General features: G+C 46.6%; 2 protein-coding genes across 4 annotated transcripts; one reads left to right on the forward strand and one right to left on the reverse strand.

Moving 5' to 3' along the window:
* Positions 1-525: 525 nt before the first annotated feature.
* On the forward strand, positions 526-11,100 carry PKLR (pyruvate kinase L/R). Of its 2 annotated transcripts, none has more exons than XM_056816293.1 (11): positions 526-669; positions 2,149-2,331; positions 6,630-6,721; positions 6,888-7,019; positions 7,462-7,648; positions 7,831-8,101; positions 8,294-8,444; positions 8,706-8,858; positions 8,963-9,129; positions 9,700-9,881; positions 10,720-11,100. In XM_056816293.1, the coding sequence occupies exons 1-11, from the start codon at positions 585-587 to the stop codon at positions 10,824-10,826; spliced, it is 1,710 nt and encodes a 569-aa protein (XP_056672271.1). In that variant the 5' UTR covers positions 526-584; the 3' UTR covers positions 10,827-11,100. The 2 variants fall into 2 exon arrangements, with proteins under 2 accessions (XP_056672271.1, XP_001374169.2); XM_001374132.4 differs by lacking the exon at positions 526-669 and adding an exon at positions 1,657-1,782.
* A 1,057-nt stretch (positions 11,101-12,157) lies between these two features.
* HCN3 (hyperpolarization activated cyclic nucleotide gated potassium channel 3) lies at positions 12,158-27,642 on the reverse strand. Of its 2 annotated transcripts, XM_056816292.1 has the most exons (9): positions 26,993-27,642; positions 21,628-23,503; positions 18,885-19,314; positions 17,654-17,815; positions 16,906-17,124; positions 16,039-16,185; positions 15,468-15,708; positions 14,496-14,660; positions 12,158-14,095 (listed from the first exon to the last, which is right to left on the reverse strand). In XM_056816292.1, exons 2-9 carry the CDS (start codon positions 21,924-21,926, stop codon positions 13,392-13,394), a joined length of 2,367 nt encoding a protein of 788 aa, XP_056672270.1. In that variant the 5' UTR covers positions 21,927-23,503; positions 26,993-27,642; the 3' UTR covers positions 12,158-13,391. The 2 variants fall into 2 exon arrangements, with proteins under 2 accessions (XP_056672270.1, XP_056672269.1); XM_056816291.1 differs by having other exon boundaries at positions 21,628-27,642.
* Between the last annotated feature and the right edge of the window lie 139 nt (positions 27,643-27,781).

Consider the following 27,781-nt stretch of genomic DNA (forward strand, 5'->3'; position numbering starts at 1 on the left):
TTTGCCTCAGTTTCCTCATCTGTAAAACAAATTAGCTAACCACTCCATGTCTACCAAGAAAACCCAAAAGGGTCACAAAGAGTCAGATACAACTGAACAACAAAAAGTGCTTATAAATTGTTGACTCACTGAATGTCTGAATAATAACTGGCATAAAGAACTTTCTAGTAAAGCACTTTATATCCATTATGTTTTTTGATCACCACAATAATTCTGTGAGGTAAATAGTATAGTATTATCCCTATTTTACAGATGGGGAAAATGAGGCTCATATAGGCAAAGTGATTTGACCATTGTCATATAGCTTGTAAATGTCAGAGGCAGAAACTGGTTTTCTCCTAGATCCAAGTCTAGTATTCTTTCCATTACACTAAACTGCCTAACAGACAAGGGTGGAGACCAGCCAAAGAAAAAGGCTAGAGGTAGGAGAGTGGGGGAACTATCCAACAGGAGGATGGTGGGGGGTTGGTTGGGTGTGGCCCTTTTCTTCTCTCTGGCTCCCTCAGATAAGAAGGGCCTCCCTCCCCTGTCTTTCTCCCTTCTCCCAGGCTCCAGGCAGCGTGAGGGATCCACTACTTAGGACCATGTCATCAAGGAAAGAGCGGGCCCCATGGATATCTAAGCACCAGTGGGACTTCATGGCCTCCTTCCTTTTGGGGGCCCCAGGAGGTAAGGATTGGGGAACAAAGCTCCCTTGGGCATGGGCTGTTCAAGTGAATCGAATGAGAGGAGAAACAAGGCAGGGAAAAGAAAGTGAGACGAGTCTAGTTTATCACCACATCACTTGAAAAGGGTCTGTGCATTTTCTCAATAATAATTTTCATCATTTTAGCACTGGGCTGTTAGAAAGTGCTTTATATAGTTATATTGTTATAAACATATAATATTTATTTATGTGTTATTTCTAAATATGTTTACATCATATTTACATAATGGTCCAATAAATGTTTATACAAACCCTATGAAATAAATTGTTGAGTCATATCAGACTTTTTATGATCTCATTTGAAGTTGTTTTGGCAAAGGTACTGGAATGGTTTGCCATTTTCTTCTCCAGTTCATTTTATTACAGATGAGGAAACGGAGGCCAACAGAACTAAGTGACTTGCCCAGGGTCACATGGGTAGAAAATGTTTGTGACTGAATTTGAACTTAGGTTTCCTGACTCCAAGCCCAGCACACTACAGACTGCACTACCTACGAGGGCACTTTTATTATCATTCTCTTTTCAGATGAGGAAACTGAAGTTGAGAGAAGCCACTCTGGAAAGAACATTGTATTTTGAGCCAACAGACTTGGGTTTGAAATACCAATTAAACTACTTATTTCCCCCATGACCTTGATCTTTCTGGACCTCAGTTTCTTTATCTCTAAAATGAAAAGTTGGCCTAGATGAGATCTAAGGTCTCTTCTGGTTCTAATATTCTATGATTTTATCAGTACTTGAAGTGACTTGCTCAGGATTTGGACCCAGGCCTTCTGATTCATAAAGCTCTCCAGCTCATTCATTCATTAATTGCCCAGAAGTGGAATCCCCTTGAAATCTCTTCCCCTCCTCCCAAGCCCTGCAGGTTAGGCTCTGGGGAACCTACAAGCACAGGAAGCTCCCATGGCTACTGGACTCTGCCCCCTGTCATAAAAGGCTTGGTGAATTGTGGGGCATGAGGACAAAGAGTCTGGTGACATTTTAACCAGCCATCCAGAGGCTTGCCCAGATCAGATCAGTACCAGGGAGTTTGGCAGCAGACACACAGACACTGAAAATATCTAACAGCATGGAGGGTAGGTTTGGAGGCGGAGAAGAAGGCTCTGAGAACCTAGTCCTGGATGGAAAACCTTAGAGAATGAGGGAGCTAAGAGAAAGGAGAGAAATTAAGGGGGCCTGATAGACTGAGAATTGGGGAGGCCAGGGTGGAAGGAGGGAAGGATGGGGACTTTACAGAGAATTTCCTTCAGGGACTTAGGTTCTTAAATATGGGAATGAAGGGGCTGAAAATGAAATAACAGCTGGTATTGGTAGGGGAATAGAGAGACTCAGGATTTGAACAATGGGAAATCTGGGGATGAAAGAGAAAGTTAGGGAGAGGGTTGAACTCTAAGTTATCTATCAGTGCCCATTGTGATCAGCCTACTCTTCTACCTTGCCAGGGCAAGCCGGGTACCTTCGAAGGTCTAGTGTGGCCTTTTTGACCCAGGAGCTAGGTGCTTCCTTCTTCCAGAAGCAACAGCTCCCAGCAGCCCTGGCAGATACCTTTCTGGAGCATCTCTGCCTACTGGACATTGACTCAGAACCAGTGACTGCCCGAAACACCGGCATCATCGCTACCATAGGTAATTAATAATATAAATCAATAAATATTTATTAAGTGCTTACACTGTTCCAGGCAATGTGAAAAATGTTGGGGATTTTTTTTAAAAAGGCAAAAGATATTCCCTGCCCTCAAAGAGCGTAAAATCTTTAAAATGTTTTTTTTCAATTACATATAGAAATAATTTTTGACAATTGTTTTCTAACATTTTGTGATTTGGATTCTTCCCTCTCCCCACCTTCCCAAAGGCAGTAAATACAAGCTTATGATCTAATAGCAATGCTCACAGCTTACACTGGCTGATAGTCTGAGAAGCAAAGCACTTTTGTGCACTGTTATCATTAGAATGATAGTATCTTTGAGGGCAACTGGGTGGCCCAGTGGATTGACAGCCAGGCCTAGAGACAGGAGGTCCTGGGCTCAAATCTTGCCTCAGACACTTCCCAGCTGTGTAACCCTGGGTAAGTCACTTAACCCCCATTGCCTATCCCTTACCATTCTTCTGCCTTAGAACTAATACACAATATTGATTCTAAAACAGAAGGCAAGGGTTAAAAATTAAAAAAAAAAGAATGACAGCATCTTTGTGAGTTGAGGTGATGACAAGGAGCAACTATTCCCACTTGACTAAGAAACTGAGGCCCAGAAAAATCAATGGACTTGTCCAATGTCTCACTATAAATTAATAGCAGAGGCTGACCTGGAACCCATTTCTCCAGGGTTTATTTCCATTACTCCCAAATGCTTTCCATTTGGACTCCATGGTACCATGCCCCAATGTTCCCATTTTTCTTCTTTAGACTGCCACATCCTTAAAGGTATGGCTACCATTTGCACTACCCACATCATGGCCACCATTTTCCCTCTCCTCCTTCACATTGGTATTACTTTGCCTGCATCCCCTCCCCAACCCTAAGAGTATCCTCTCCTCCTTCACTTTTACACCAATATTATTCTTGGGCTCCAGGGAGAATGGAATCTCACATCCTCAAGCACTGCCCCTTCTCCAGAGCTTTTTCTTTGATGACTGATGAGGTAGAATGTAGATTTCTGAGAGGTCAGAATGATTGTAAATGAATGGGGGAAGGAAGTGTGACTCTGGGCAAGTTACTTAATCCTATTTGCCTGTTTCCTCATCCATCAAAAGAGCTGGAAAGGGAAATGGCAAACCACTCCAGTATCTTTGCCAAGAAAACTCCAAATGGGGTAATGAAGAATAGAACATGGCTTAACAACATTATTATTATTGTTATTATTAGTATTATCTGTCATATTCTTAAGATCTTTCACCATCCTGCTCAAACTCTTCTGGATGCTTTCCAGCTTATTAATACTCTTCCTAACATGTGGTGCCCAGAACTAAATCCAGCATTCCAACTTGACCTGGCCAGGACAGAACTTAATAGGACTTCTGTCTCCCTCTTTCTGAACCCTCCTGACAAAGCCTAAAATCACATTGGATTTTTTGGTTGTCATATCAATGTAAACAAACATTGAGTTGGCATTCCACTCAGATCCCTAGATCTTTTTCACAGAAAGTGTTGCTAGCCACCCTTCCCTAATTCCTGTGCTTATGAAGCTGACTTAAAGCTCCAAGTGTTCTACACTGGGTACTTCATTTTATTTGTTGTTGTTCAGTTGTATCAGTTTTGCCTTAATCTACTGGAGAAGGAAATGACAAACTACTCCAATATCTTTGCCAAGAAAACCCCAAACAGGGTAATAAAGAGTCAAACGCAATGGAAAAACTGAAAACCACCACTGGCAACAACAAACTTCATTTAGATTAGTCCTAACATGCTAGCCTCTCAGAATATTTTCATATCCTGACTATCATTTGCCTGAGTTTGAGCAATCTGCAAATTTGAACCACAAGGCTTCTTTGACATCATTTATATTATTGGTAAAAATATGAAGGAGGTGTAGCTAGGGAGCACAGTGATAGATCACCAGACCTGGAGTCTGGGGGAGCTGGGTTGAAATTTGACCTCAGACACTTCCTAGCTGTGTGACCCTGGGCAAGTCGCTTGACCCCAATTACCTAGCCCTTGCTGCTCTTTTGTCTTAGAATTAATATTGATTCTAACACAAAATGTAGAGGTTTAAAATATATATGAATATATGTATATATGAATTGGGACAAGACCACACTATAGGACCATTAGTAACTCTTTTTTGGGTCTAGGCATCCATACTATTCAGCCTCTATCTGTTCTATTCTCCAGTCAGTATCTTACCTTTGTCATCCATAAGATTAGCTTTTTTCAAATGTTTTCCTAAAATCAAGAAATTTTAACCTAACAGCATCTAGATCTAGAAACCTTATCAAAAAAGGAAATGAAATTACTCCAGCATGACCTATTCTAGATGAAAGTCATGCTGGGTTTTGGTGATAAGCATGTCATTATTCACTAACCTGCTCCTTAACAACACATCCATGAGGGGCAACTGTGTGCTTCATTGGATTGAGAGCCAGACCTGGAGATGGGAGGTCCAGGGTTCAATTCTGCCTCAGACACTTCCTGCCTGTGTGACCCTTGTCAGGTCACTTAACCCCAAATTACCCAGCCCTTACTATTTTTCTACTTCGGAACCAATACTTAGTATTGATTCAAAGATGGAAGGTAAGGGGTTAAAAAGATTGTATCCTTGAATTTTGCCAGGGAAGGAAATCAGTTGTTTGTCTAGAAATTTCAGATTACATTCTCTTTCCCTTAAAAAAAAAATCAAGTTATCATTCTTTAAAAAACACACACACAACTTCTGCCTTAGAATCAATACTGTGTAATTTTTAAAAATTTTATTTAGTCAATTTAGAATATTTTCCCCTGGTTATGAGTCATGTTCTTTACCTCCCCTACCCCCACCCTTCCTGTAGCCAATGCACAATTCCACTGGGTTTTATATGTGTCCTTGATCAGAACCTATTTCCATATTGTTATGTCTGCACTAGGGTGATCGTTTAGAGTCTACATCCCCAATCACATCCCCTGACGCATGTGATCAAGCAGTTGTTTTTCTTCTGTGTTTCTATTCCCACAGTTCTTTATCTAGATGTGGTTAACATTCTTTCTCATAAGTTCCCTCCTTGATCATTGCATTGCCACTAATGGAGAAGTCCATTACATTCTCTTGTACCACAGTGTATTAGTTTCTGTGTACAATGTTCTCCTGGTTCTGCTCCTCTCACTCCGCATCAATTCCTGGAGGTTGTTCCAGATCACATGAAATTCCTCCAGTTCATTATTCCTTTGAGCACAATAGTATTCCATCACCAACAGATACCACAATTTGTTCAGCCATTCCCCAATTGAAGGGCAGCCCCCCATTTTCCAATTTTTTTTGCCACCACAAAGAGCACAGCTATGAATATTCTTGTACATATCTTTTTCCTTATTATATCTTTGGAGCAATACTGTGTATTGGCTCCAAGGCAGAAGAGCAGTAAGGGTTAGGCAATGGGGGTTAAGGGACTTGCCCAAGGACACACAGCTGGGAAGTATCTGAGGCCATATCTGAACCCTGGATCTCCCATATCTAGGTCTGGCTCTCAATCGACTGAACCACCCAGCTTCCCCCTGTTTATCATTCTTGAATCCTGTCGTATCACACTCTTTCTTCATCTCTTCCATATATCACTGACAGTGAATGACTTTGCAATCATACCCACTAAAGTCCTTTCCAGTTGCTGGGAATTAGTTCATCTGGGCCTGCTAACTCAAACTCATCAAGGACTGTTAGGAGGTCTCTTACTGTCTCCCTACAAATCTGGGATTGTAGAGGGTTTCTCTGGAGCAAAAAGGAGAATCTTTTAATCAAAAGAGTTTGCCTGAACAGGGTCTCTTTGAACAGGCTGTTGTCAGATTGTTGACAGACTCTTTGTGAGTTTGGGGTTTTCTTGGTGAAGATACTGTAGTGATTGGCCATTTCCTCCTCCAGGTCATTTTACAGATGAGGAAACTGAGGCAAATGGTGTTAAGTGACTTGCCCAGGATCACATAGTAAATGTTACAGGTAGAATTTGAACTCGTCTTCCTGACTACAGACTAGTGTTCTATCTGCTCTACCACTTAGCTGCCTTTGGATTGGTGAAAGGAAATTGATTGAAGGAGGATGGTTGGTCTGGAAGAAGAGAAGACCTAGTGGGGTGGGGAACAATGAAGTAATAAGAGATACAAAAGTGGGATAGGTTTCCTGAGTAGGTGAGGGAGGGAGGACTGGATGATACTGGGGGCTTTTTCATCAGGTATCAGTCAATACTAAATGGTCCCCTGAGTCTCCTCTAAAAAGGAGATTTTGTGATTCTGTTTTTGGTCACAGGCCCCGCATCTCGCTCTGTGGATCGGCTGAAGGAAATGATCAAAGCAGGAATGAATATTGCCAGGCTCAACTTTTCCCATGGCTCCCACGAGGTGCAGGGAGGGATGGGAGACGATACTGCAGGAACTGGGGGAGAGGGGAGGGGGAATCTGCCCGAGGGTCTGGAGGCCCTGCGGCTGGGGAGGCTGAGGGTTTAGGAGAGGTTAGTTAGCCCGGGATCCCGGTCGTCATCTCTCTTTTCCCTGTCCCCCGTTCCAGTACCATGCGGAATCCATAGCCAACGTGAGAGAGGCGGCCGAGAGCTTCGCGGCGTCACCCATCACCTACCGGCCTGTGGCCATAGCGCTGGACACCAAGGGGCCCGAGATTCGCACCGGGATCCTCCAGGGGGTGAGGACCTGGGCAGTGGAAGGGCTGGGCGGTACAAGGAGGAACAAAGAAAAGAAGGGTGGGGTAGACGCAGAAAGGAGTAGGGCTAGAAGGGAGGGCTCCGGGATGGGGGTGGGCAGGGCCAAAGCGAGAAGGGAGAGGACCAGGAACTTGGGAGGTTAAAGACGAATGAGCTCAGGCCCTACGACGCAGAATCCGGAACTGCGTTCTTGGAAGAATCGGGTAAAGGAGAGACATTGATGATGTGTGCGGGCAGGGACGTGATCAATCCGGGTAGGGACTGTCAACCTCTAACCGGCCCAGGACAGAAAGAGCTATTTATTCTCTAGTGGCCTGTACTACCGGACTCTTACCAGGAAAGGGTCCAGGGCAAGATTAGAGCTGGAGACCAACCAAGCCCCCAGACTCCAGCCCTGCTCTTGCTTTCCATTCTCTCCCCTAGGGCCCGGAGGCAGAGGTGAAGCTAGAGAAGGGTTCCGAGGTCCGGGTTACAGTGAACCCGGAATTCCGGACTCTGGGGAATGCAAGCACCGTGTGGGTGGACTATCCCAACATAGTCCAGGTAGTACAGGAAGGGGGATTTATCTACCTCGACGACGGGCTTATTTCTCTGGTGGTTAAGCAGAAAGGTGTGTGAACTCACTAGCCTGCCCCCTCGCCTCCAAATCAGGCCCCGCCCCCTTATTCTGCCCCGCCCCAACAATTGTCCCTCCTCCCAAGTAGCTCCGCCCCCAGGGCATGTCCCAGTCTTAAAAACTATCAAATTGCACCAAATCGTCCCTCTCTTAATCGGCCCTTTGCGATTCCACAGGCCAAGACGAGCTGGTTACGGAGGTCGAGAATGGCGGGATCCTGGGAAGCAGGAAGGGAGTGAACTTGCCTGGTGCAGAAGTGGACTTGCCGGGATTGTCCGAGCAGGATGTTCAGGACCTGCGCTTCGGAGTGGAACAGGGCGTGGATATTGTCTTCGCATCCTTTATCCGAAAGGCCCGTGATGTGATTGCTATACGAGAAGCCCTGGGACTTCGGGGAAGGGGAATCAAGATAGTCAGCAAAATAGAGAACCACGAGGGTGTTGAGAGGTGAGACTTCCAGTCTTTGACTTTATCCCCACCCTACCCCCACCTCCCACCTTCAATTCCCCCATTCCCTCCTGGCACGAATTGAATTAAAAGGTCCCTAATCTTCCCTTCCCTGACTCTATCCTCCCTACTCTCCTTAATTTTGCTCTCTATCTCCTGGCTGTGCCCTCTTTTGGGCCCCAAACCCTCCAGGTTTGATGAGATCCTGGAAGTGAGCGATGGCATCATGGTGGCTCGAGGTGACCTGGGCATTGAGATCCCAGCTGAGAAAGTCTTCTTGGCACAGAAAATGATGATTGGACGCTGCAACTTGGCTGGCAAGCCAGTTGTCTGTGCCACACAGGTCTGGGAGAGAGCAGGGGCATGTCATAGGTTTTATGGGCACCTCCCTGTAGAGCTGTGCGCACCAACTCCCCCATAGAGTCCCTCAGCCTTCTTGCTGTGGCTTGGGATTGGGGTACAGATGTTCTTAGTATAGCCAGGCTACACTCAGAGAGGGTCATCAGATGGGAGAGCACCCAATGTAGTCCCAAGGAATGCCTAGTTTGAATGGGGAGGGGAGGGGATGATTAATCCATGGCTCTCATGGAAATGGTGCCTCCAGATGCTGGAAAGCATGGTCACCAATGCCCGGCCAACTCGAGCAGAAACAAGTGATGTGGCCAATGCTGTTCTGGATGGGGCTGACTGTATCATGTTGTCTGGGGAGACAGCCAAGGGAAAGTACCCTGTGGAGGCTGTGAAGATGCAGCATGCGGTATGGAGTTGATGGGGAACATGGGGGGGGGGGGTACCCAGGATCCAGAAAACCAGGACCATTTGCTCAAGGCCTAACCCTGATCCCTTCCCTGGTACTTTCAGATTGCTCGGGAAGCAGAGGCTGCAATCTTTCACAGGCAGCTGTTTGAAGAACTTCGTCGGGCAATCCCCCTAAGTCGTGACCCGGCTGAGGTCACTGCCATTGGTGCTGTGGAGGCTTCATTCAAGTGCTGTGCTGCTGCTATAATTGTGCTGACAACGACTGGCCGGTGAGAGATCAGCAAGGCCCCCAAACAGAGGTGGGAAATGGACATTAGGGGGGCAGGCTGAACATCAAGGAGAATGAAGAGCAGGGTTCCAGTGCTGGAATTATTGCTCTGGGAAAGCTATGGTAGGGCAGCTAGGCATAAAGTGTATAAAGGGCCAGGACTTCCAAATCTGACTTCAGACACTTCTGAGCTGTATGACCTTGGGCAAGTCACTTAACCCTAATGCCTAGCCCTTACTGCTCCTCTGCCTTGGAATCAATATTTAGTATCAATTCTAAGACAGAAGATGAAGGGTTAAAAAAAAACCCAAAAGATATGGCAATCCAAGGGCTTATGGAGACCAAGTACCTAATATCAGTGCCTAGTATTAGTAAAGGGCTTTATACTTTTCAAATTATTTTCACATTGTTATTCTATTTGTTCTTTACAGTCTGACTGAGACAGAGCAGTTTACAAATAAACAGTTCTAAAAAGATTAACACAAAGTCAATGACAGTCTGCATTGGATACCAGATCTCCCAGCTCACAAAAAGGTGCCCTTTCCACTAAGTTGCATGCTCTCTCCTCCAGTTCAGCTCAATTGATCTCCCGATACCGTCCCCGAGCAGTTGTCATTGCTGTCACACGTTTTGCTCAGGCTGCCCGCCAGGCCCATCTGTTTCGTGGTGTTTTCCCCTTGCTCTACCGTGAACCCCCAGCGCCCATCTGGTCTGAAGATGTTGACCGTCGTGTCCAATTTGGCATTGAAAATGGTAAAGCTTCCATGGTTCTTCCCAAGTTTTTGCTTTCCTCTCCCAAGACAACCTGTCTCTAGTGTCTGCTTTGGCTTCTGTTTCCATAGCAATTTTTCAATATCTCTCCTTCCCCAACTCCTCTCCTCTCCTGAGATTCATCAGAACTCATTTATATCACAAAAGCCACCAAACTAAGTTGATATGAAAGCATGTGACAAAAGAGGCCAATTTATTGTCTTCTCTTGAGTCTGGGATAAGAGTTAATGGATAATGCCATCTCTTTACATTGTTGGGGAAGATCCTGAACTGCTGCAGGGACCAGTAAGAAGAAGCTGCACACTAACTTAGGGATGAATCATCAAAAAGGCAATCCAATTAAGAGAGAGGACAACTGGTATATACCAGAGATGTAGCTACAGGGTGTTAAGTGCCTTCTTATATTGTAGCAAGCAAATGCCCTTAAGAGTCCTCTACATTTTGTTCTCCAGGGACAAAACCCCTTTCACCCCACATTAGATGTCTGTTCTGCCTAGGAAGGTGACAGTTGGGAGAAGTCACCTTTGGCTATTGACCTAAAAAAGACTGAGAGCTGCTCACATAGTAGTAATGTCAGTTTGCTATCACCAAGGCAGCCCAAGTAGGATTGAGACTAAGGCTCCCTTCCAAATTTGCCATGCACATTGTCATTGAGTACATTCCTATAGGGTAGTCTCTGGGTTTTAGCAAAGATGGGAAGGGAATGGGTAAAGGAACAAAGTATGATTGCCTCTGCCCCACATCTAATTGGGATTGACAATTAATATTACCCAGCCTGTCCTAGGGGTATAGTCTCACCTCTTCCCTCTTCTCTATTCAGGGAAGCTCCGTGGTTTTATCCGAACTGGGGACCTGGTGATTGTGGTGACAGGCTGGAGACCTGGCTCAGGCTCTACAAGCATCATGAGAGTCCTGAGTGTATCCTGAGACTCCATGTTCCCATGAGCCTGAACCCTCAGAACCACATTCCAATGTAGGTGACTACCCCTACCAAATTATAGCATCCCTTTATATAATACCTCCCAACTCAGAAAACTCCTCCACTTGCCACCCTCATGCTGAAACGTCATCTCTTTCTAAAGTTTATATGAGACCACAGTCTCTTTCTAGTTCCTAGGTCCTGTCCCTAAATACCCTCTTCTGTCACCAGGTGTCATGGTTCTTGGAAACTTGTGTTCAATAAAATATCCATTGTTGTAAATTGTGCCTGACTGTTCACCTGCATTGAATCCCACTCCATCTCTGGCTTCTAAAATACCCTATGCCTTTGGGGTTGAGTCAGCTGGTTAATTTTTTCTCTCACTCATGGGAGAATGAAGGAGATGATGTAGAGAAGGCAGTATGTGTTCCAAGCATCCCTGAATTCTCTAAGTAGAAAAGGTAATGACCCTTTCTCAGAAGGGACAGATCCTGCACTGTGGAGTACTAACTCATTAGCTGACACCAATATTGAAAGCACAGGTGGGGTCATAGAATCATGGTACTGGAGCTGGAAAGGACCTTAAAACTAATCTAGTCCAACCCCTTAAGAAAAGGAGTAGGGGGCAGCTGGGTGAATCAGTGGATTGAGAGTCAAGACCCTTCCTAGCTGTATGACCCTGGGCAAGCCACTTAACCCCCATTGCCTAGTCCTTACCACTCAGTTCTGCCTTAGAACCAATATATAGTATTGTTCAGAAGGTAAGGAGAGAGAGAGAGAGAGAGAAAGGAAAGAAGGAAGGAAGGAAGGAAGGAAGGAAGGAAGGAAGGAAGGAAGGAAGGAAGGAAGGAAGTAGTTGGCCTAAAATACCCTAAATAAACCAGATTTTCCAACCCAAATTAAAAAAAAACAACAACCAACTCATTTTTAAAGCCTTTTTTTCTGTTTTGGTAACAACTCTAAGGCAGAAGGGCAAATGGGATTAAATGACTTGCCCATGTCACCCAGCTAAGCCTGATACTCTATCCACTATACCATCTAGCTATCCCATATAGCATCAGTTTTCCCATACCACAACATTTCAACTCTACACCAGAAATGAAAATGGCACTAGATGGCACTGACACATGGGCCATCAGTCCCCGAAGTCACCACCAACTTTCTTGCCCATCTTGCCTAAACAAAGTTCACCCTTCTGCTGTCTCAGCACCCTGCTGAGACAGCACTCTGCTACCCTGCTATCATTTGCCCAGAGGCCTTCTTGTTCAATCTGGTATTCATATGTTTATCCTAAAGCCAAAGCTGTATCCCACATACATGAGAAGCCAAAAGGGACATATTTTTCTTTTTTTTATATATTCAACTATCTGTAAACAAACATTAAAAAAAATAAAGAATTCCTCCACACACACCCACACCCACACCCACACAAGAATCCCAGAGCCTAGAGTGAGGCAGGGGAACTGTATGCCAGGGGTCTGGCTCCTGTTCTTCCTATGCTAATGCTATGGAGGGGGAAGACAGGGACAGATGGGGAGGTGGGAGGGGTTTCCTGTATCCCTGAGAAGGCAGAGGTGCTGGCTGGTCTGCCCCTCCCCTCCCCTGTTCCCTATTTCCCCTACTCTGTGGCTTGGATTCTTGCCTTTTCCCCACTCTCACAGTATAGGAAAAAAAGACACCTAAAGGTAAAAACTGCCCCCTTCCCTCCCCCTACATGGTTGGGGAACTGGAGAGTCCAAGTATTGCTGATGGAGACAGGCAAGGGCCACAGAGCTGGCATGAAGAGAGAGGGACCCCCTCTGTCTTTCCCCCTCCCCCTATGAGAGAGGGAAATACATAATTAATTCCCTAAGGAATCAGCTACTGTCCCCAAAAGGGCTCCTAGGCTGGCACATTCATTAGGGAGGGGCTGGACAGCCTCCATCCCCAGGGGCACAACTGGTTAGGAGCACAAGGAGGACGTGGCTCTTTGTTCACAATGTTTTTCTACAACAAAGTTAGGATCCAGGAAAGCTGGCAAAAGACGCCCATTTGGGCAAGAGGTGTATGTATTCATTGAGAGGGCCATAGACGGGTGGGTGCCTACAAATGGCAGTGATGAGAGCAGAGGTGGATGCCCAATACAACAAGGGGGGGCACAGAGGCCTGTGGTCTTGGCAGTGAGGGAGAACAGGCAGGGAGCCACCCTGGGCAGTGATACAGTATCTGACCCAAAGGGCTCATGAGCAGAGGGATGCCTGACCTGGGAAAACAGAAGAAATTTTTCTACTTGGCAGTGATGAGGATAAGAAGACCCTCATACCTTGTTGAATAGGGAAAAGGGGGAAAATGCTTATACCAGGGAAGGCCTATGGCCAAGGGGATGCTCTAAGCAAAGGGCACAGAGATACTTCTATTTGGCAGTGATGGAGGCATGTCATGAAGGGGTATGGCTGAGCTAAGGGACATATAGACACTTCCACTTGGTAGTGATGGGGGACATCCACAGTGTGTAATACTTTGTCTGTGGTACCTACAGACATCAAAGCACCCACACCTCTCACAAGAATCAAAGTTAGATGCACCCAAGAGTCTCACATATTAGCAGGAAGTTGAGGGCCCCTACTAGTACCTGGATCAGAGGCAGGAGGCCTGAGGGGTTGGGCAGTGCCTGGAAGCCTGGTTAAGAGCCCCGAGGCGGGCAAGCGCTCACCTCCTGAACCCTTGCGCCCAGGGGAGCCCTCTCCAGCTGCTCGATGAGGAAGTGATGGTTGTGATGCTGAAAGTGGCCGTCCCCTGGGCCCTAGCCGCCGTCCACCACCCCCAGGTGGAGGACCTAACAGGGAAACTTGTGACCGGCCTGCCCGGGATAAGCTGGCATGAAGAGTTCGGGCTGCTGGTGCAGGCAGGCGGGAGGTGGATGCCCAAGGCCCTCGAGCCAACAAAGGCAGTCCACGAGCAGGCACCAGCGGTGAGGCTGGTGAGCCAGCTGAGCGACGAGCTGAACGAGCAAGAAGAGCGGCAGGAGAGTCTGGAGAGAGGGGCAGCGGTGCCCGATGGTGGGTAAGAGCAATGGCCACGTTAGAGGTGACTGCAGCTGCTTGCAGTGGGGCATGGACCAGGGGCTCCCAGAGCACTGGCTTCCCACTCAGACGAGCACCTGTGCCCGGGGCCAGCCCCCTCACTCCCCGAGCCATGTCTCGGTCATGCTGTACCAGATGCTGCTCCATGACCCCACTGCCACCACTTCCTGGGCTGGGTTCTGAACGCTTGCGCTGAAGCAGGGAATTTTTCTTTCCTGAGGATGTCACAGAGAAGGTGGTGTCAAAGGATAACAAGGTCTGAGATGGGGGGAGACGTTCTGAAGATGTGCCTCACACACATGGGATGAACGGTAGGTTTGTGAGGTAGGCATTCATGGGGGTGGTATTGGGTCCATCCTATGTAAAGTTTGTGGGAAGGAGGAAACTCTGAACAAAGTCACAAGTAGGATAGACATGGGACCTAGGCCAAAGAGTGGGTCTCCAAGATGCAGAACGTAATGTGGCCAGGGATGGGAAGAGAAAGATGTTGCTGCTACAGTAGTCACTGGCAGGGGAAACAGATGGAAGTAAGGACCAAATTTTTGGATTTTTGCTCAGGGATGAAAAAAAAAAAAGAGGACCTAGTCATTAAAGGTGGGTGAGGCGAGGACTCACCAATTCGGTGCAACCTGTCCATGGCAACTGTCTCAAAGGCTCTCCGCATCATGGGGAATTCCTCTAGCACCGCATTAAAGTGGTCCACACTGAGTGAGTAGAGGCGACAGTAGGTGTCAGCCCTCACGCTAGCTGTTCGCCTACCCCTAGTCAGTAGGCAGATTTCTGAAGGGAAAGTAGAGAGGCAAGGTGTCAGTATCCCATCATCCACCTGTACTCTCATATCTACTTCTTGTCACCGCTTGGGATCCCAGATCCCCAGGTACTGCTGCTCTTTGCTATAGGAGTGAAATCTGGATTTTAAGAAAAAGGATTGCTATCCCTTAAAGGGATACTTACTAGAAGTCTCTGAGGACATGGCATAATTTCTTTCTGATTCCTTCTGGTATCTCTCAAATACTCTGATACTCCTCCAGCTCCTACTGATAGGAAAGGTTCTCATCTTCCTACCCTCCTCTCCCCCCAGTTGCTGAGGGAGATAACATCACAGCCTCCAGAAGAGGAGCTATTGATGAGGCAGAGTTCCTAGGCCCCAACTGTCTTCTGATTTTCTGCCTAAACTGCCAGCCTCACACTTCTCTGTTCTAGACAGGGATTATTCCTATAGGTTATGGGCCTAGAGCAAGTCACACTGTATGTGTCTATGTTTCTATGTACTCCAAGAGTACCACTAATGAGTAAATTCTTTTTCTAAGTGAAATCAGGTTCCAACCAATATCAAAGGTAACTGCGAAAGGAAAAACCTAAGAGTCTAGTTCCTTTTTTAGCATTGCCCCCAAGATATTTTTGCTCTCCTCACACAGGAGCTACTCTATGCACAGCTGCCTATCTGCTATCAGGACAGGGACACAGGGCCCCGACCCCCTAACCCCACATGAAAAAAGTATGGAACCTAGGCTTGCCTTTATCCTTATGTTCCCTTGTTCTTCCATTATACCTTTCTCCTACTTTTCCTCTTTTAGTCCTGCTTACCCCCAAAGTAAGAACCATCAGTGAGACGTGTGTCCCAAGCACCACGGGTCAGCACACTGAGCAATCCATGTTGAATAAAGTACATCTTTCTGCCCACAGAGCCTTCACGAACCACAAGGTCACCCGGTTGAAAGACCTCAAATCGAAGTTTGGTGAGCACAGCAGTGACGAAGCTGGGGTCAGCATGAGCAAACAGGGGCATGTGGGCCACCAGGCCCCTACAGGTGAAGTTAATGATCTCCTGGGCAGAGTGAGAAGTTGAAGTCAGTTAGGGCATCACCCAATGGACAATTTTCATGGTCTACAGCCAGGGAACTACCCCCGCACTGAACAAGATCAGCTTCAAAGACCCCAAACCCCTAAAAGATTATGATCTCCTGAGGAATGAAAGAGGTAGGGGCAGCATGGGCAGTATTACCCTTAGGCAGTCCCTTCAGAGAAGTTCTCCCCTAAAGAAGCTCTCCCCAAAAGTTTCTATAACTCATAGTTCCTACTCTTCCCACACTGGGATTGCTCATCTTCCCCACATCATTCAGCATCACTTAGTGCCCCATTTCCATCTCAAGAGTACCTCTCGAAGTGGCTCGCTCAATTCCCCCAGGATGCTTTCCTCATCAAACATTTTGCCCTGGTAGCGATGTTCATAGTACTCATGGATGCGTTGACGGGTATCAGCTGGTAGTTTGTGGAAGGACATGTACTGCTCCACCTGCTTATACTGGAGGCACCAGACCCACCCAGACAAGGGCCATCAACACAAGGATATGGACAAATTGACAAAGACAAGATGATGAGAACAAGGAGATATATAGGGATATGGGGACATAGGTATGGAGACACACACAGGCATGTGAGACAAAGATATGGGGACATATACACAGAGTCAGTCAGGGACATGCAATGATAGGGATACACAAGGATAGAGAGATAAACATGAAGACATAGTGGTGACAGAGACATAGACACTGGGAAGGATAGAGACAAGGAGATATTGCAAGAGCACAAACCCAAAGGCAAGTGTGGGCACAGATATAGTCACAAGGTCACATAGGAAAAGAGATATGGAAACAAAGGTCAAACATCACAGACAAGAAGTCTTGAACACAAAGACAGACATGGGGATAATCAAGCATAAAGGAATGGAAATAGTGAAATATATCATGGGTGAAGAACAAGGAGACATGGACACAAATATAATACCCAAATAGGAGGAAGCGTAGAACCCATAGCCAAGGAGAAAGAGACTGCCCCAAACACAAGAAAACAAGCACAAAGACTCAAGCAAATATATATGGGGAGGAGGGGAGGCAAAGATGTAGAGACCCTAAAGGGCACAATTTAGAATGGGAACTAAAATAGGATGTCCATTCCATAGTATTCTGCACAAGTTGGATTTACCTCCACCTCCACCTCCACCCCTGTCTATACCCCTGCTGACCTTCTCTTGGTACTGGCGACGGGATGAGTCAAGAGACTGGATGAGGGCAGTGGCATGACCAATGAACATGGCATAGCATGTAGCACCTACAATCATGCTAAGCATGGTGAGCCAAACATCCGGCATGCCCTGAGGTGCTTGTTGTCCATAGCCTATACACAGCATGTGACTCATGGCTTTGAAGAGGGCATGAGAATATTGGCGGCCCCACGAGTGATTCTGAGGAAAAAAGAGAATGGGGCTGAGCAGCTAGAGGCCAAGATCTCTTGCCCTCTAAACTTTTCTTGCTCTTGACTCAACCATCTCTTTGCCTTGCCTCTTACACAGCAGACAGAATTATGGCACTTTGCTCAGTGGAGCTTGGGAAATAACAAAAGGATGACTGACCCCCCAAGAGCCATGCAAGCATACTGAAGGAGAGCATAGGGGTAGTTCTGCATTCCTCTGCTTCTCCTTCCCATTTCTCCTCTCACCTCTTTTTACTCTCTTGATATATCCAATGCTTAGCACAATGCCTGGCACACAGTAAGTACTTTTTAAATGTTGATTGACTATTTTTCTCTTTTTTCTCCTTTCACACATCTTTTCCTCCCCTTATACATCTTTCCCCACTCTTACCTGTCTTTCCATTATGCCTTACCATACACAAGCCCATGTTCCCACCCATACCACAAGAGAGCTCTCAGAGTGGACCCCAAGGAGAGGCTGGCAGCCCACGAAGATAGATAATGAGAGAGAAGTGTCTCACCACCATGTGGTTGATGGAAACCCAGCAGTCAGGAGGAAAGTCCTGGAGCATTGGGACCAGGAACTGTAGGCAGCCATCCCAATGACACAACAACAGCATCATCCCAATGAGATTGAAGATCCGAACCACAGCACTGGCCAGGTCATAGGTCATGTGAAAGATCTGGGGGAGGAGTGTGTGCAGGGGCTGTGGGCAGGGTCACTTCTCTTTTGGTCCCGGTCCCTACCCCCTTCACAATTTTGTGAATATTTCTAGTTCTTCTGTCCTTAGGTAACACTACCTAATTATTCCCTATACATATATCTACAGTTATATACCACTATAGACATAGCCCTAGAGAGGGTGGTAAGATAATTTATAATCCTTATGCCACCAAGATGTGTGTAATGGAAGGATTGTTACCATCACCTTTACAGTGACTAAAAGTAAGGCAGAGGTAAATGAAATAATATATGTAGAGCACTTTGCAAACCTAAAGCATCATTTAAATGTTAGCTATTATTACTATCAGGAGAGAGACTGAGTGAATTCTCTTTTCATCCAATCTCTTTATCTATCTTTCCCCATCTCTTATCTTGGTCTTCCCCTTCCTCTCCCTTGGATCTGACTAGCCCCAAACACTTATATAGCCAAATAGGTATCTCTTCCACATCTTGACTTTCCCCATCAAAATTTTGCAAGGACTGGCATAAAAAATTATATGGGAATTTTTTTCAGAGTTTTGCTGAAGATGACATGGGAAGGCCAACAGACAATATGGGGAAAAAAATAGAAACTATATAGCTTATGACCAAATATTTAACCCAGTTTTTACACTGAAGTACTATAAATACTCCATGAAAGAAAGAAAAAATTCAGACGTCTCCAGTACTCCAAAAGGGAAGGTCAAAATTTTTTCTAGGACTTTCCAGATCCCAGAGGCTCCCTTCCTGTAACCCTCATGATGTGGAAGGGATTCCTAATTTGGTACTATAGACCATCAAAGCAATCATGAAATCAGCATCCTCCTATTGTTCTTCCTTTAGAAGTTTTCTTCTAGCCCTTTCCCCAAAGAGAACAATACATCGGGAAACCCCCTTTCCCTTCTCAATCCCTGAAGACTTCCTTAATAGAGATTCTACTTTAAAAGTTCACCCACTTCTCTAGTCTTTCAACGTTTTGGCCCCCAAGGGATGAGAATAAATCCCAAGAGATGAGAATAAATCCCACCCTGCCCACCTCCCCACCCCACCTCCTCCCACTGGTGGATGTATCTGATGAGGCGGGAGAGGCGGAGCAATCGAAGCAGGCTGAGGATCTTGGTGAAACGGACAATTCGAAGGGCCCTGGCTGTCTTGTAAACCTCAGCATCCAGTCTTGGCTCCAACTCCACCACCAGGAAGATGTAGTCCACTGGGATGGAGGAGATAAGATCCACCAGAAACCAGGTGCGGAGGTAGCGAGTGCGGATGGCTTGGGGAGCCAGGAGTATCTCTGCTCCTTCTTCCACCACGATCCCTGTCCTGAAGTTCAGCACCAGGTCCAGCAGGAAAAAGGTGTCAGAGAGGACATTGAAGACAATCCAGGGTGGGGAGTTTTCCTCCTTGAAAAAGGTGATGCCCACGGGGAGGACAATGAGATTCCCTACCATTAGCAACAGCATGATCAGGTCCCAGTAAAATCTAGTGGGAAAAGAAGAGGAGTAAGGACTCTAAGTACTCCTGCTCTACATGATTTACCTGAGTCTCATCCTCTCCAGTCTTCAGATTTTTAAATAATTTGTTCCTCTTTCCTGAGCTTTGCAAGCCTTCCTTGCCCTGTGCAATAATCCCCTCTCAAGGACTAACTTTCCTGGGTTTACTTCCTACTTCCTATCCATGAGAATTGCATTTATCTATCTTTGTCTCTATAATCTGGTAAAGGTGATGGAGTTATTCTTTTTCTCCCTTAACCATAGGAAGTTTCTAAGGACAAGGTCAATATCCTTATGGAGAAACTTTCCATACCACATACTTATAAGCATTTGCATACATAAAGGTTCAATAAATGTCCCTGGGCTCCTATCCTTCCTAACCCCCTCCAACCACTGATATTACAACTGAGTATGAGGCAGAGCTATGAGAGGAGAGATCAGGGACAAAAAGGAATGGAAACTCCCTTATCCAAAGGGCAAGGTTTTTGTTTTTGCTTGTTTGTTTGTTTGTTTATTGTCTGGGATTTCCAAGGATGTGAACCAGTCCTAAGCATTCCTCACCATCTAACTTCCAGACTTTGTTCAAGGCAATTGCTCTGTTACCTAAAGGACTCTCAGTTCCAGAGGCCCAAATAAAAGAGACCAATTTACATTTTGCTTGCAACTTATTTGAAAGTTCATTATGTTTCCCTTTCCCTGTAGTACCCACCAACCTCTAACCCTTTCCCTTCACTGTATTTCCCAGCTGCTGCTCCTCTTCTCGATAACCCTAATTATTTCACCTTTCTATCATTCTTACTTCTAGACCCTTTGATTTGCCAGGTAAACATGAGTTTCTAGTCATTCAGCCCCTTTCTCTAGTGATCCTGAATTCTCTGCCTTTCCCTCTCATCTTATGGAAAAGTACCCATTATACTTTAACATGAACAAAAAACCGAGCCACCTTTGCTATTCTGCCATGCTCTGAACCCTTCTGTACCTAAAGAACATCAGAGTTGTTACCAGAAAATGGGAGAGGAGGGAGCGAAATATCAAGCAAAATAGGATCTTCACAGCCTGACTCACAGGCAGTCACACGCGCCCATCGGGTGATATATTGGAGAGGATGAGGAGGGGCCACATGGTTAGAAGTGAAGTGGGGGAGGGGGACAACATACAGGAAACTGGAGGCAGTACAATGAATAGTGAAATTGCCTGTGGAGAAGTGGGGGGTAAGACACAGTAATGTGGAAATGGACAAGAAAAATGCTGCTGTGGTGTTGGCGGGGGCCCTGACAGAAGAAAGGAGTAAGGAGAACAGAGGAAAGGGGTTCAAGAGGAATATTTCAGGATTTAAAATAATCTTGTGTGGGGAATTTAAAAGATGTACCATGACTACAATTGGGTCTATTGATTTCCAACCCTTGAACTCTAAATTTAAATGCTAATCCCAAATTCTTTCCTCATCCAAGAATTGTCCTTCACTTTCTTTAAGGACAGGAACATCTTCCTTTTATAGCAGTGTGGGATTGGAGACTCAACCTCTAAAAATGGATTAGGGGGGTTCCGATCTCTTACTCTGCTTAACCTTCCTGGGAAGCAACAAGGGCGTTGTCCCTGACCCGCATAATCAGCTTCCAGCACCGCGATTCCCCAATTCCACCCCGTCCCCTGAACCTCAAGCCTCTACGTTTCAGCACTAGGGACAGCTCCCAGAGCAGCGCTTAGGTCTTTCTCCCTCTCCCGCCTACCTACGTGCCCCAAAATTTCTCCTGCTTTTCTCAGCGGTTCTCAATAGATGGGAGGTCAAAAGGGTAAGACCCTTGCCCGTCTCTAGTGGCCCCCAGGAATCTCCCTCCTCAGCTCCCTTGCTCTCCAAACACTAGGATTGGGGATATATCCCCAGGAATCCCCACCCTACCCATTCTTTCTAGCACAGGAAGATGCCGTCGAAGGTGGAGCCGAGACCCCCGAGACCGGAAATACCTGTCCCCGCCCCCACCCCAGCAGTTTTCCTCAGGATCACAGCCATCCCCAAGAAAATGGAACTTGTCCCCTCAAAGACGATTAGTCTACACAATTCTGGTGGTGGTGGTGGTGGTTGATAGGGGGTGGGGGGCGGGAAGGAGAGAGGGAAGTCTACTGGACCCAACGGCCATCCTTTCCCACTTGGTGACCACCCCCCACCCGGATGTGACGTTCCCGTCGGGGATGGGCAGGGTCCGAGACTCCCCGGGCATCCCCCGGACTAACAGTATCAGGCCGTCGGTCAGACGCGACGGGGTCCCCTGGATCTCCAAAAGCCTCCCCCGACCCGAGGTACCGGAAGTCACTATAGGGATGGATGATCCAGGCTCCAGCTGACTTGACCCGCTCCTGCTCAATCTCCACTGCCTTGTGGCTGCCGAACACCCGGAGAGAGAACTTGTTGACGGCGGGCTGGAGCAGGGCCCCGAGCTGCCGCCGCATCGGCCCGGGTCCCGATTCGGGTCCCGGAGCAGGCGAGGGTCCTGGGGCGGCGGTAGCCGAGCTGGGGGCGGGTGGGGAGGCCGTCTCCAGTCCTGGGGTGCCCTCGTCTCCCGCACCCGCAGCTGCTGCCGCGGGCCGCTGTTCGGTGTCCATGGTGGCCGTGCCCCTTACCCCCTTCACAGACTCGGCCTCCCCGCCCCAGATGAAGCCATCTTGACCCCGCCCCCGCCCCCGCAGCCCCGGGAGCCGGAGCGGAGCTCGAGCCTAGCGGGAGCTGGAGCCGGCGGCACAGCCCCGCGGGCTCAGAGCGGAGGCGGCCGGGCGGGCGTCGCCTCCCAGCTGCCAAGGCTTGGGGCGGAGGGGGTGTGTGTGACAGGCGGGAAACGGGGCGGAGACCGGGCTGGCCGGAGGAGGGGAGCGCGCGCCCCCAGGCGGGAGCTGAGGGGAGCGGGGAGGGGAGGAGGAGCGGCGGCCCTCGTTCAGGGGTCCAGTGGAAGGGAAGGGCCGGATCTTGGCAGCCCAGAGGCAGAGCGGGGCGGGGTCCAGCGCGGAGTCGGAGAGCCTCGGGTTTTGCTAGGCTGTTGTGAGAGAACTGAAGGAAGAACGTGTTTGACGAAAAGCCTGGGAGGCCTGGGTATCCTATGATACCCTTCCGCCCAGGAATCTAGAGTGTGGCACGCGCTGGCCCGGCCCAGGCGGAAAAGGGACAGCCGCAAGTGTAGAATATCCTCCCTTTGCAGCCTCAGTCCTTATCTTGGACCCCAATTCCAGATCCTCTCCCCTTGTTTATGACTCTTAGCTTGCACCCAGGCCGGTCTCCTGCTCCTGACCCTCCAGCGCTCTCTTCCGACCCATCCTCTTACCCATAACCCATCATTCCCTAACCCCCACACCTGCTAGCTACTCTGCCCCACAATCTTCCCACCTCTTGCCCCCTCCAGGCTCACTTGTCAGAGACCTTGACCCTTCTCAGTCCCTCCTTATCCTCTGCCCATGACCTTCCAAGTGTTGGACTTGGAGTCTGGGAAACCTGAATTCAAATCTTGTCACAGGCATTCACTAGCTCCAGGACTGTGCAAGTCATTTAACTTTTCCCCTCAGTCTCAATTTCATCATCTGTAAAATGGAAGTAAAAAACAAATGAAACAACATGTGTAAAGCACATCGCTAATCTTAAAAGCACCATATAAATGCTTTGGGTCCCACCTTCCTGATCTATATCTGACTTCATTGCACTTGGAATCAGAGGACCTGGATTTTAATCCTGTCTCTTCCACTTACTGTGTGACATTTAGCAAGTAATATTCCCTTTGTAGGTTTCATTTTCTTCATCTTTAAGACAAGACAGTTGGATCAAGGGCCTTTTCTAGTCTAAATCCTATGGTCAATTTCTGACCTTTCCTTCATACCTTTTCACTGGAGGAATCCTCAGCCTTCCCCCATCAGATTTTAGCTTTATCCCTCTTATCAATATTTCAGGTTACTCTCAGCTCTCCTGATATTTCCTCAGTTCCTTCTATCACATCCTTAAGGCTCTTATTTTATTTTTTAATAAACCTTACCTTCTGACTTAGTATCAATATAATGAAGAACTGCAAGGGCTAGGCAATAGAGGTTAAGTGATTTGCTCAGGGTCACATAGCTAGGAAATGTCTGAGGCCAGGATCTCCCAATTCCAGGCCTGATGTTCTTCTATCCACTGTGCTTATCTAGTTGCCTATCTTGATGCTCTTAAAAAAAATTGTAAATGTGAAAATCAACAAATATTTAATACACAAAGGATTTCATATAAACCTATGAGCTTCTATTAAATAATTTGAGTTTTTTAAGTATATGTAAAAAGTAGTAACTGAACCTCCTTTTCTAAACTTTTCCTATCTCCATGCTTACTGTTTCATCTTTGACTGTCAACATGGAATCTAGAAACCCCAAGTTTTAGGACTAGCTTGTAAGTTGGAGACCCCAAAGCTTGTCCTTGTTCCCTATTCACTTAATAATTCACTCTGAAGGGAATCTCAGGCTAGCAGTTTCAGACTGAATAATAAACCCTAAGGTAAATGACAATTCCAGTTAGGTAGGGCTAAGCATAAGTTAAGTCCTTTCTTAGTGCAGTAGGCAGTGCATCTGTCCCTTAAGCTAAGGTCCTGAGTTGGATCCTCTAAAGGGGGATGTAGTACAATGGGAGAAACTTCTAAGGCAAAAAGAGGCACTTAGCTTATGACTATCATTTAGCTTAGGATCCATTATTCAGTCTGAAACTGCTAGCCTGAGAATCCCTTCAGGGTAGATTCTCACAGGAACAGGGAACAAGTACAAGCTTTAGGGTCTCCACCTTATAAGCTAGTCCTAAAACTTAGGGTTTCTAGATTCCATGTTGACAATTCTTCTCACCCCAAATTCCACTTCCAGTTCTCAGTTTTCCTTTCTGTTTTCCCATTCTGTGTCTGAGCCTTCACTCCTTAGTCCCCCAATCCTCTCCTCTCTAACCAGTCTCCCTTGTGCTTTTGCTAAGTGGAAGGGTTAGCCCTACATTTTCTCAATGACACTTTCATCCTTTCTCTTGACCCTCCCTCCTCTTCTCTGTTTTGATACTGAAGAAGCTAGCTAGAGCTGGTAGTTCAGTAGCTAGAAAAGTGGACTGCAAAATTTTAATCTGTGTCTGAAAGCCATTTAGCATTCACTGTTCAAGAAATAGTGGTGAATGATAAAGCCCCAAGTTCCTTAGGCCAGTAGCGACTGCACACACATTGGCAATGAGAGAGGGGACAGGATTGATGGAATTGGAGAGGAACGCTTATCAGACTTTTTTTTTTCTACCTATTTCTGGGGTTCACTCCTTGAGTTGGAGGAAGTAAGAGTCCTTAATCAGTCAGTCAAGCGATAATTATTAAGCACTTCCTGTGTGTCAGGTATTGTATTGAACATTGGGGATAGCAAAAGAGTCAAGACTCAAGGGAACTTGCTAAAGGAGGAGACAAGTAAATACATAGAAACAAGAACCTAAATGAGAAGTAAATAAAAGAGAGAAAGCATTAGTATTAAGAGGGATCAGGAGGGGGCAGCTGGGTCGCTCAGTGGATTGAGAGTCAGGCCTAGAGACAGGAGGTCCTAGGTTCAAGTTTGGCCTCAGACACTTCTCAGCTGTGTGACCCTGGGCAAGTCACTTAACTCCCATTGCCCTAGCCCTTACCACTCTTCTGCCTTGGAGCCAATACACAGTATTGACTCAAGATGAAAGGCAAGGATTTAAAAAAAAAAAAGAAGAGGGGTTGGGAAAGGCTTCCAATTAAATGTGATTTTCATTTAAGTCAGAGAAGCGAGTAGGCAGAGATAAGGGGAAAAAAAGAATTCTACAGATTCTCTGCTAGGAGAGGCTTGGGTTTGTTCCAGAGGTAGATAAGATTAAGGATACTTGGGAAGCCAGGGGCTATGTCACCAAACTTTTTTTTTTAACCCTTATCTTCAGTCTTAGTTGGTTCCAAGGCAGAAGAACAGTAAGAGCTAGGCAACTGGGTTTAAGCTAGGAATTGTCTGAGGCCAGATTTGAACCCAGGACTTCCTGTCTCAGGGCCTGGCTCTATCACCTGGGCCACCAACGGCTCCATCAAACCTTTTTTTTTTCATCAGTGCCTGGTACTTTGCTAAGTACTGAGGATACTAGGAGAAGCAAAAGTAGGATTCTTTGCTTCAAAGATCTTACATTCTAATGGGGAAGACCACATAAAGACCACTATGTATACAGAATATTATGTAATATAAATTGGAGGTAATCTCAGAAAAAAAAAGCATGAGAGAAGGGGCAGGGAACACCAGCAAAAGGCTCTTTGCAGAAGATCATATTTGAGTTGAACCTTAAAGTAAGTCAGGGAATCTAAGGGGGAGGTGATGACAATGAACATTCCCAGCATAGAGGACAACTGGGGAAAAGACATGGAAGTTGAACACAGGATAACTGTTCTGTAGGCCACCTGGCACAGGGTTGCAATACCTCACAGAACAGCTAGATAGATGGAGCACTATACCAGGAGTCACAAAGCCCTGAGTTCAAATCCAGTCCTGAACCCTAACTAGCTCTGTGACCCTGGACAAGTCACTTAACTTGTGTTTGCCTCAGTTTTCTCATCTCTATAATAAGCGTAAAAGCATCTATGTCCCAGGGTTGTGAGATTCAAATGAGATAATTGTAAAATGGTCACTACTGTGCCTAGCACATAAACGCTATATAAGGGTCGGCTATTATTATTCAACTTAGAGCCAGCTCTCTTGCCTTGTTACCCCTGATGTTTTGCCCTGTCCTGCTAGTCACCATCCATGAGGGCCAGAGTTGGAGGACCATGAAGGACAATGGTACAGAAATTCTGTTCTGATCTGACACTATAGTTCCTGACCATGGTTTGTTACACTTCTATGTTAAGACAACTGAATCTTTTTAATAGAACCAGGCCTGAGAGCATAGGCTGAGAGGTGATCAGGCCTGGCTTCTGACTGACTTCTACCTCTTCCTGGGATTCCTGGAATTCCTCACTTCTCATTGGTTTATTTTTCAAGGCATCTTTAGTTTGTAAAGATGTAAAAAAATCATTCCAATGATAGAAAAGAAGGCAAAGTGCTTGCTTTTGAGAATCTTAATCTCATTGGGTAGATAAAAGGTTACCTCCTCTGTTGGGCCTTGTTGAATCAAATTCTCCAAAATTTGGAGAACATAAAGGAGAGCATTATTAAAACAAAGGACTTGGAGTCAGAAGATCTGAGTTTAACTCTGCCTCTGCCACAAAAACAAACAAAAAACCCTTCCCTTCTATTTTAGTATCACTTCTAAGAAGAGCAACAAGGACTAATATCTGGGATTAAGTGACTGGTCCAGGGTCATAAAGCAAGAGAATATGGGAATCTAGATTTGAACCCAGACCTTTGACTCCAAGCTTAACATTCAATCCACTGTGCTACCTAGCTGCCCTCTCTGCCACTTTTTAGCTGTGTGATCTTAGCCAACTTAAAACTTCTCTGGGATCTGATTCAGTTTATCTGTAAAATAGGGCTAGTGACATTTGTACTATTTACCTCACAGGGTTGCTGTGAAGATCAAATGAAATAACACATGTGTTTTCTATGAATTGTAACATTATCTCAATGTAAGCTAGTACTCTATAATTATATTGCTCCATCAAAAGTACTGACCATGTCTTAGCCTGAAACTGTGCTCTCAGCACATCACTCACCCTTCTCCGTTTTGTTCCACTAAGAAATGTTTCTGAAATTCATGGAATGCTCAAGATATTCCCTTTCCAAATCCTAAGGGGAAGTCCAAGGCACCTGAGACAAATTTGGGAAATGAAATTTGGTGATAAGAAAGCTTGGGGCTATACCCTAACCTATTCCAGTAATATCCTACATTCCTTAAATTCTAACCCACCCGGAGGGGGGCGTGGTTAGACAGCAGAAAAGCGACACTAACAAAGAAATCCCAGGAAACAAAGTCACACCAGGTGGAGGTGGAGGTGGTGGTGGTAAGGGGATGGCTGTAGCTCTTTCCCAGATTTAAGGTTCGGGAAGGGAAGGTGAAGAGATCCATTTCCACTATGGAGGATAGCTAAGCCCCAAATCGAGGAAGGAGGTTCGGAATGAGCCCTTAATTGTACGAGCTGCAGAAAGGCAAATGGGGAGAAGCAGGGGCACATGATACAGCCCCAGCACCCGCATCTGCAGATGCTTAGGAGACAGGAGGATCTCAAAGTACTTCCTAGTGTCGCCCAAACTAGAGAAGGTTTCGGGGTATGAGGGGAGGCGGAGACGGAAGAACGCGACTGACGCCTCGCCACCCGCCCAAAGCAGTCCCATCTGCACCCTTCCATCATCTTCCACAGCTCAATTCCTCCCTCCCTCGACGGGCGAGTTCCCGCGAGTAAACGGGTAGACGACGGCGGCGTGCGCGACCCCGACGGGAGGAGTCGGAGGGAGCTGGGAAGGGACGCAGGACGTGCGTGCGTGCTCGCTCGCGGCGGCGGCGG

Source organism: Monodelphis domestica, chromosome 2, assembly GCF_027887165.1.
Source record: "Monodelphis domestica isolate mMonDom1 chromosome 2, mMonDom1.pri, whole genome shotgun sequence".
Lineage (NCBI taxonomy): Eukaryota > Metazoa > Chordata > Mammalia > Didelphimorphia > Didelphidae > Monodelphis > Monodelphis domestica.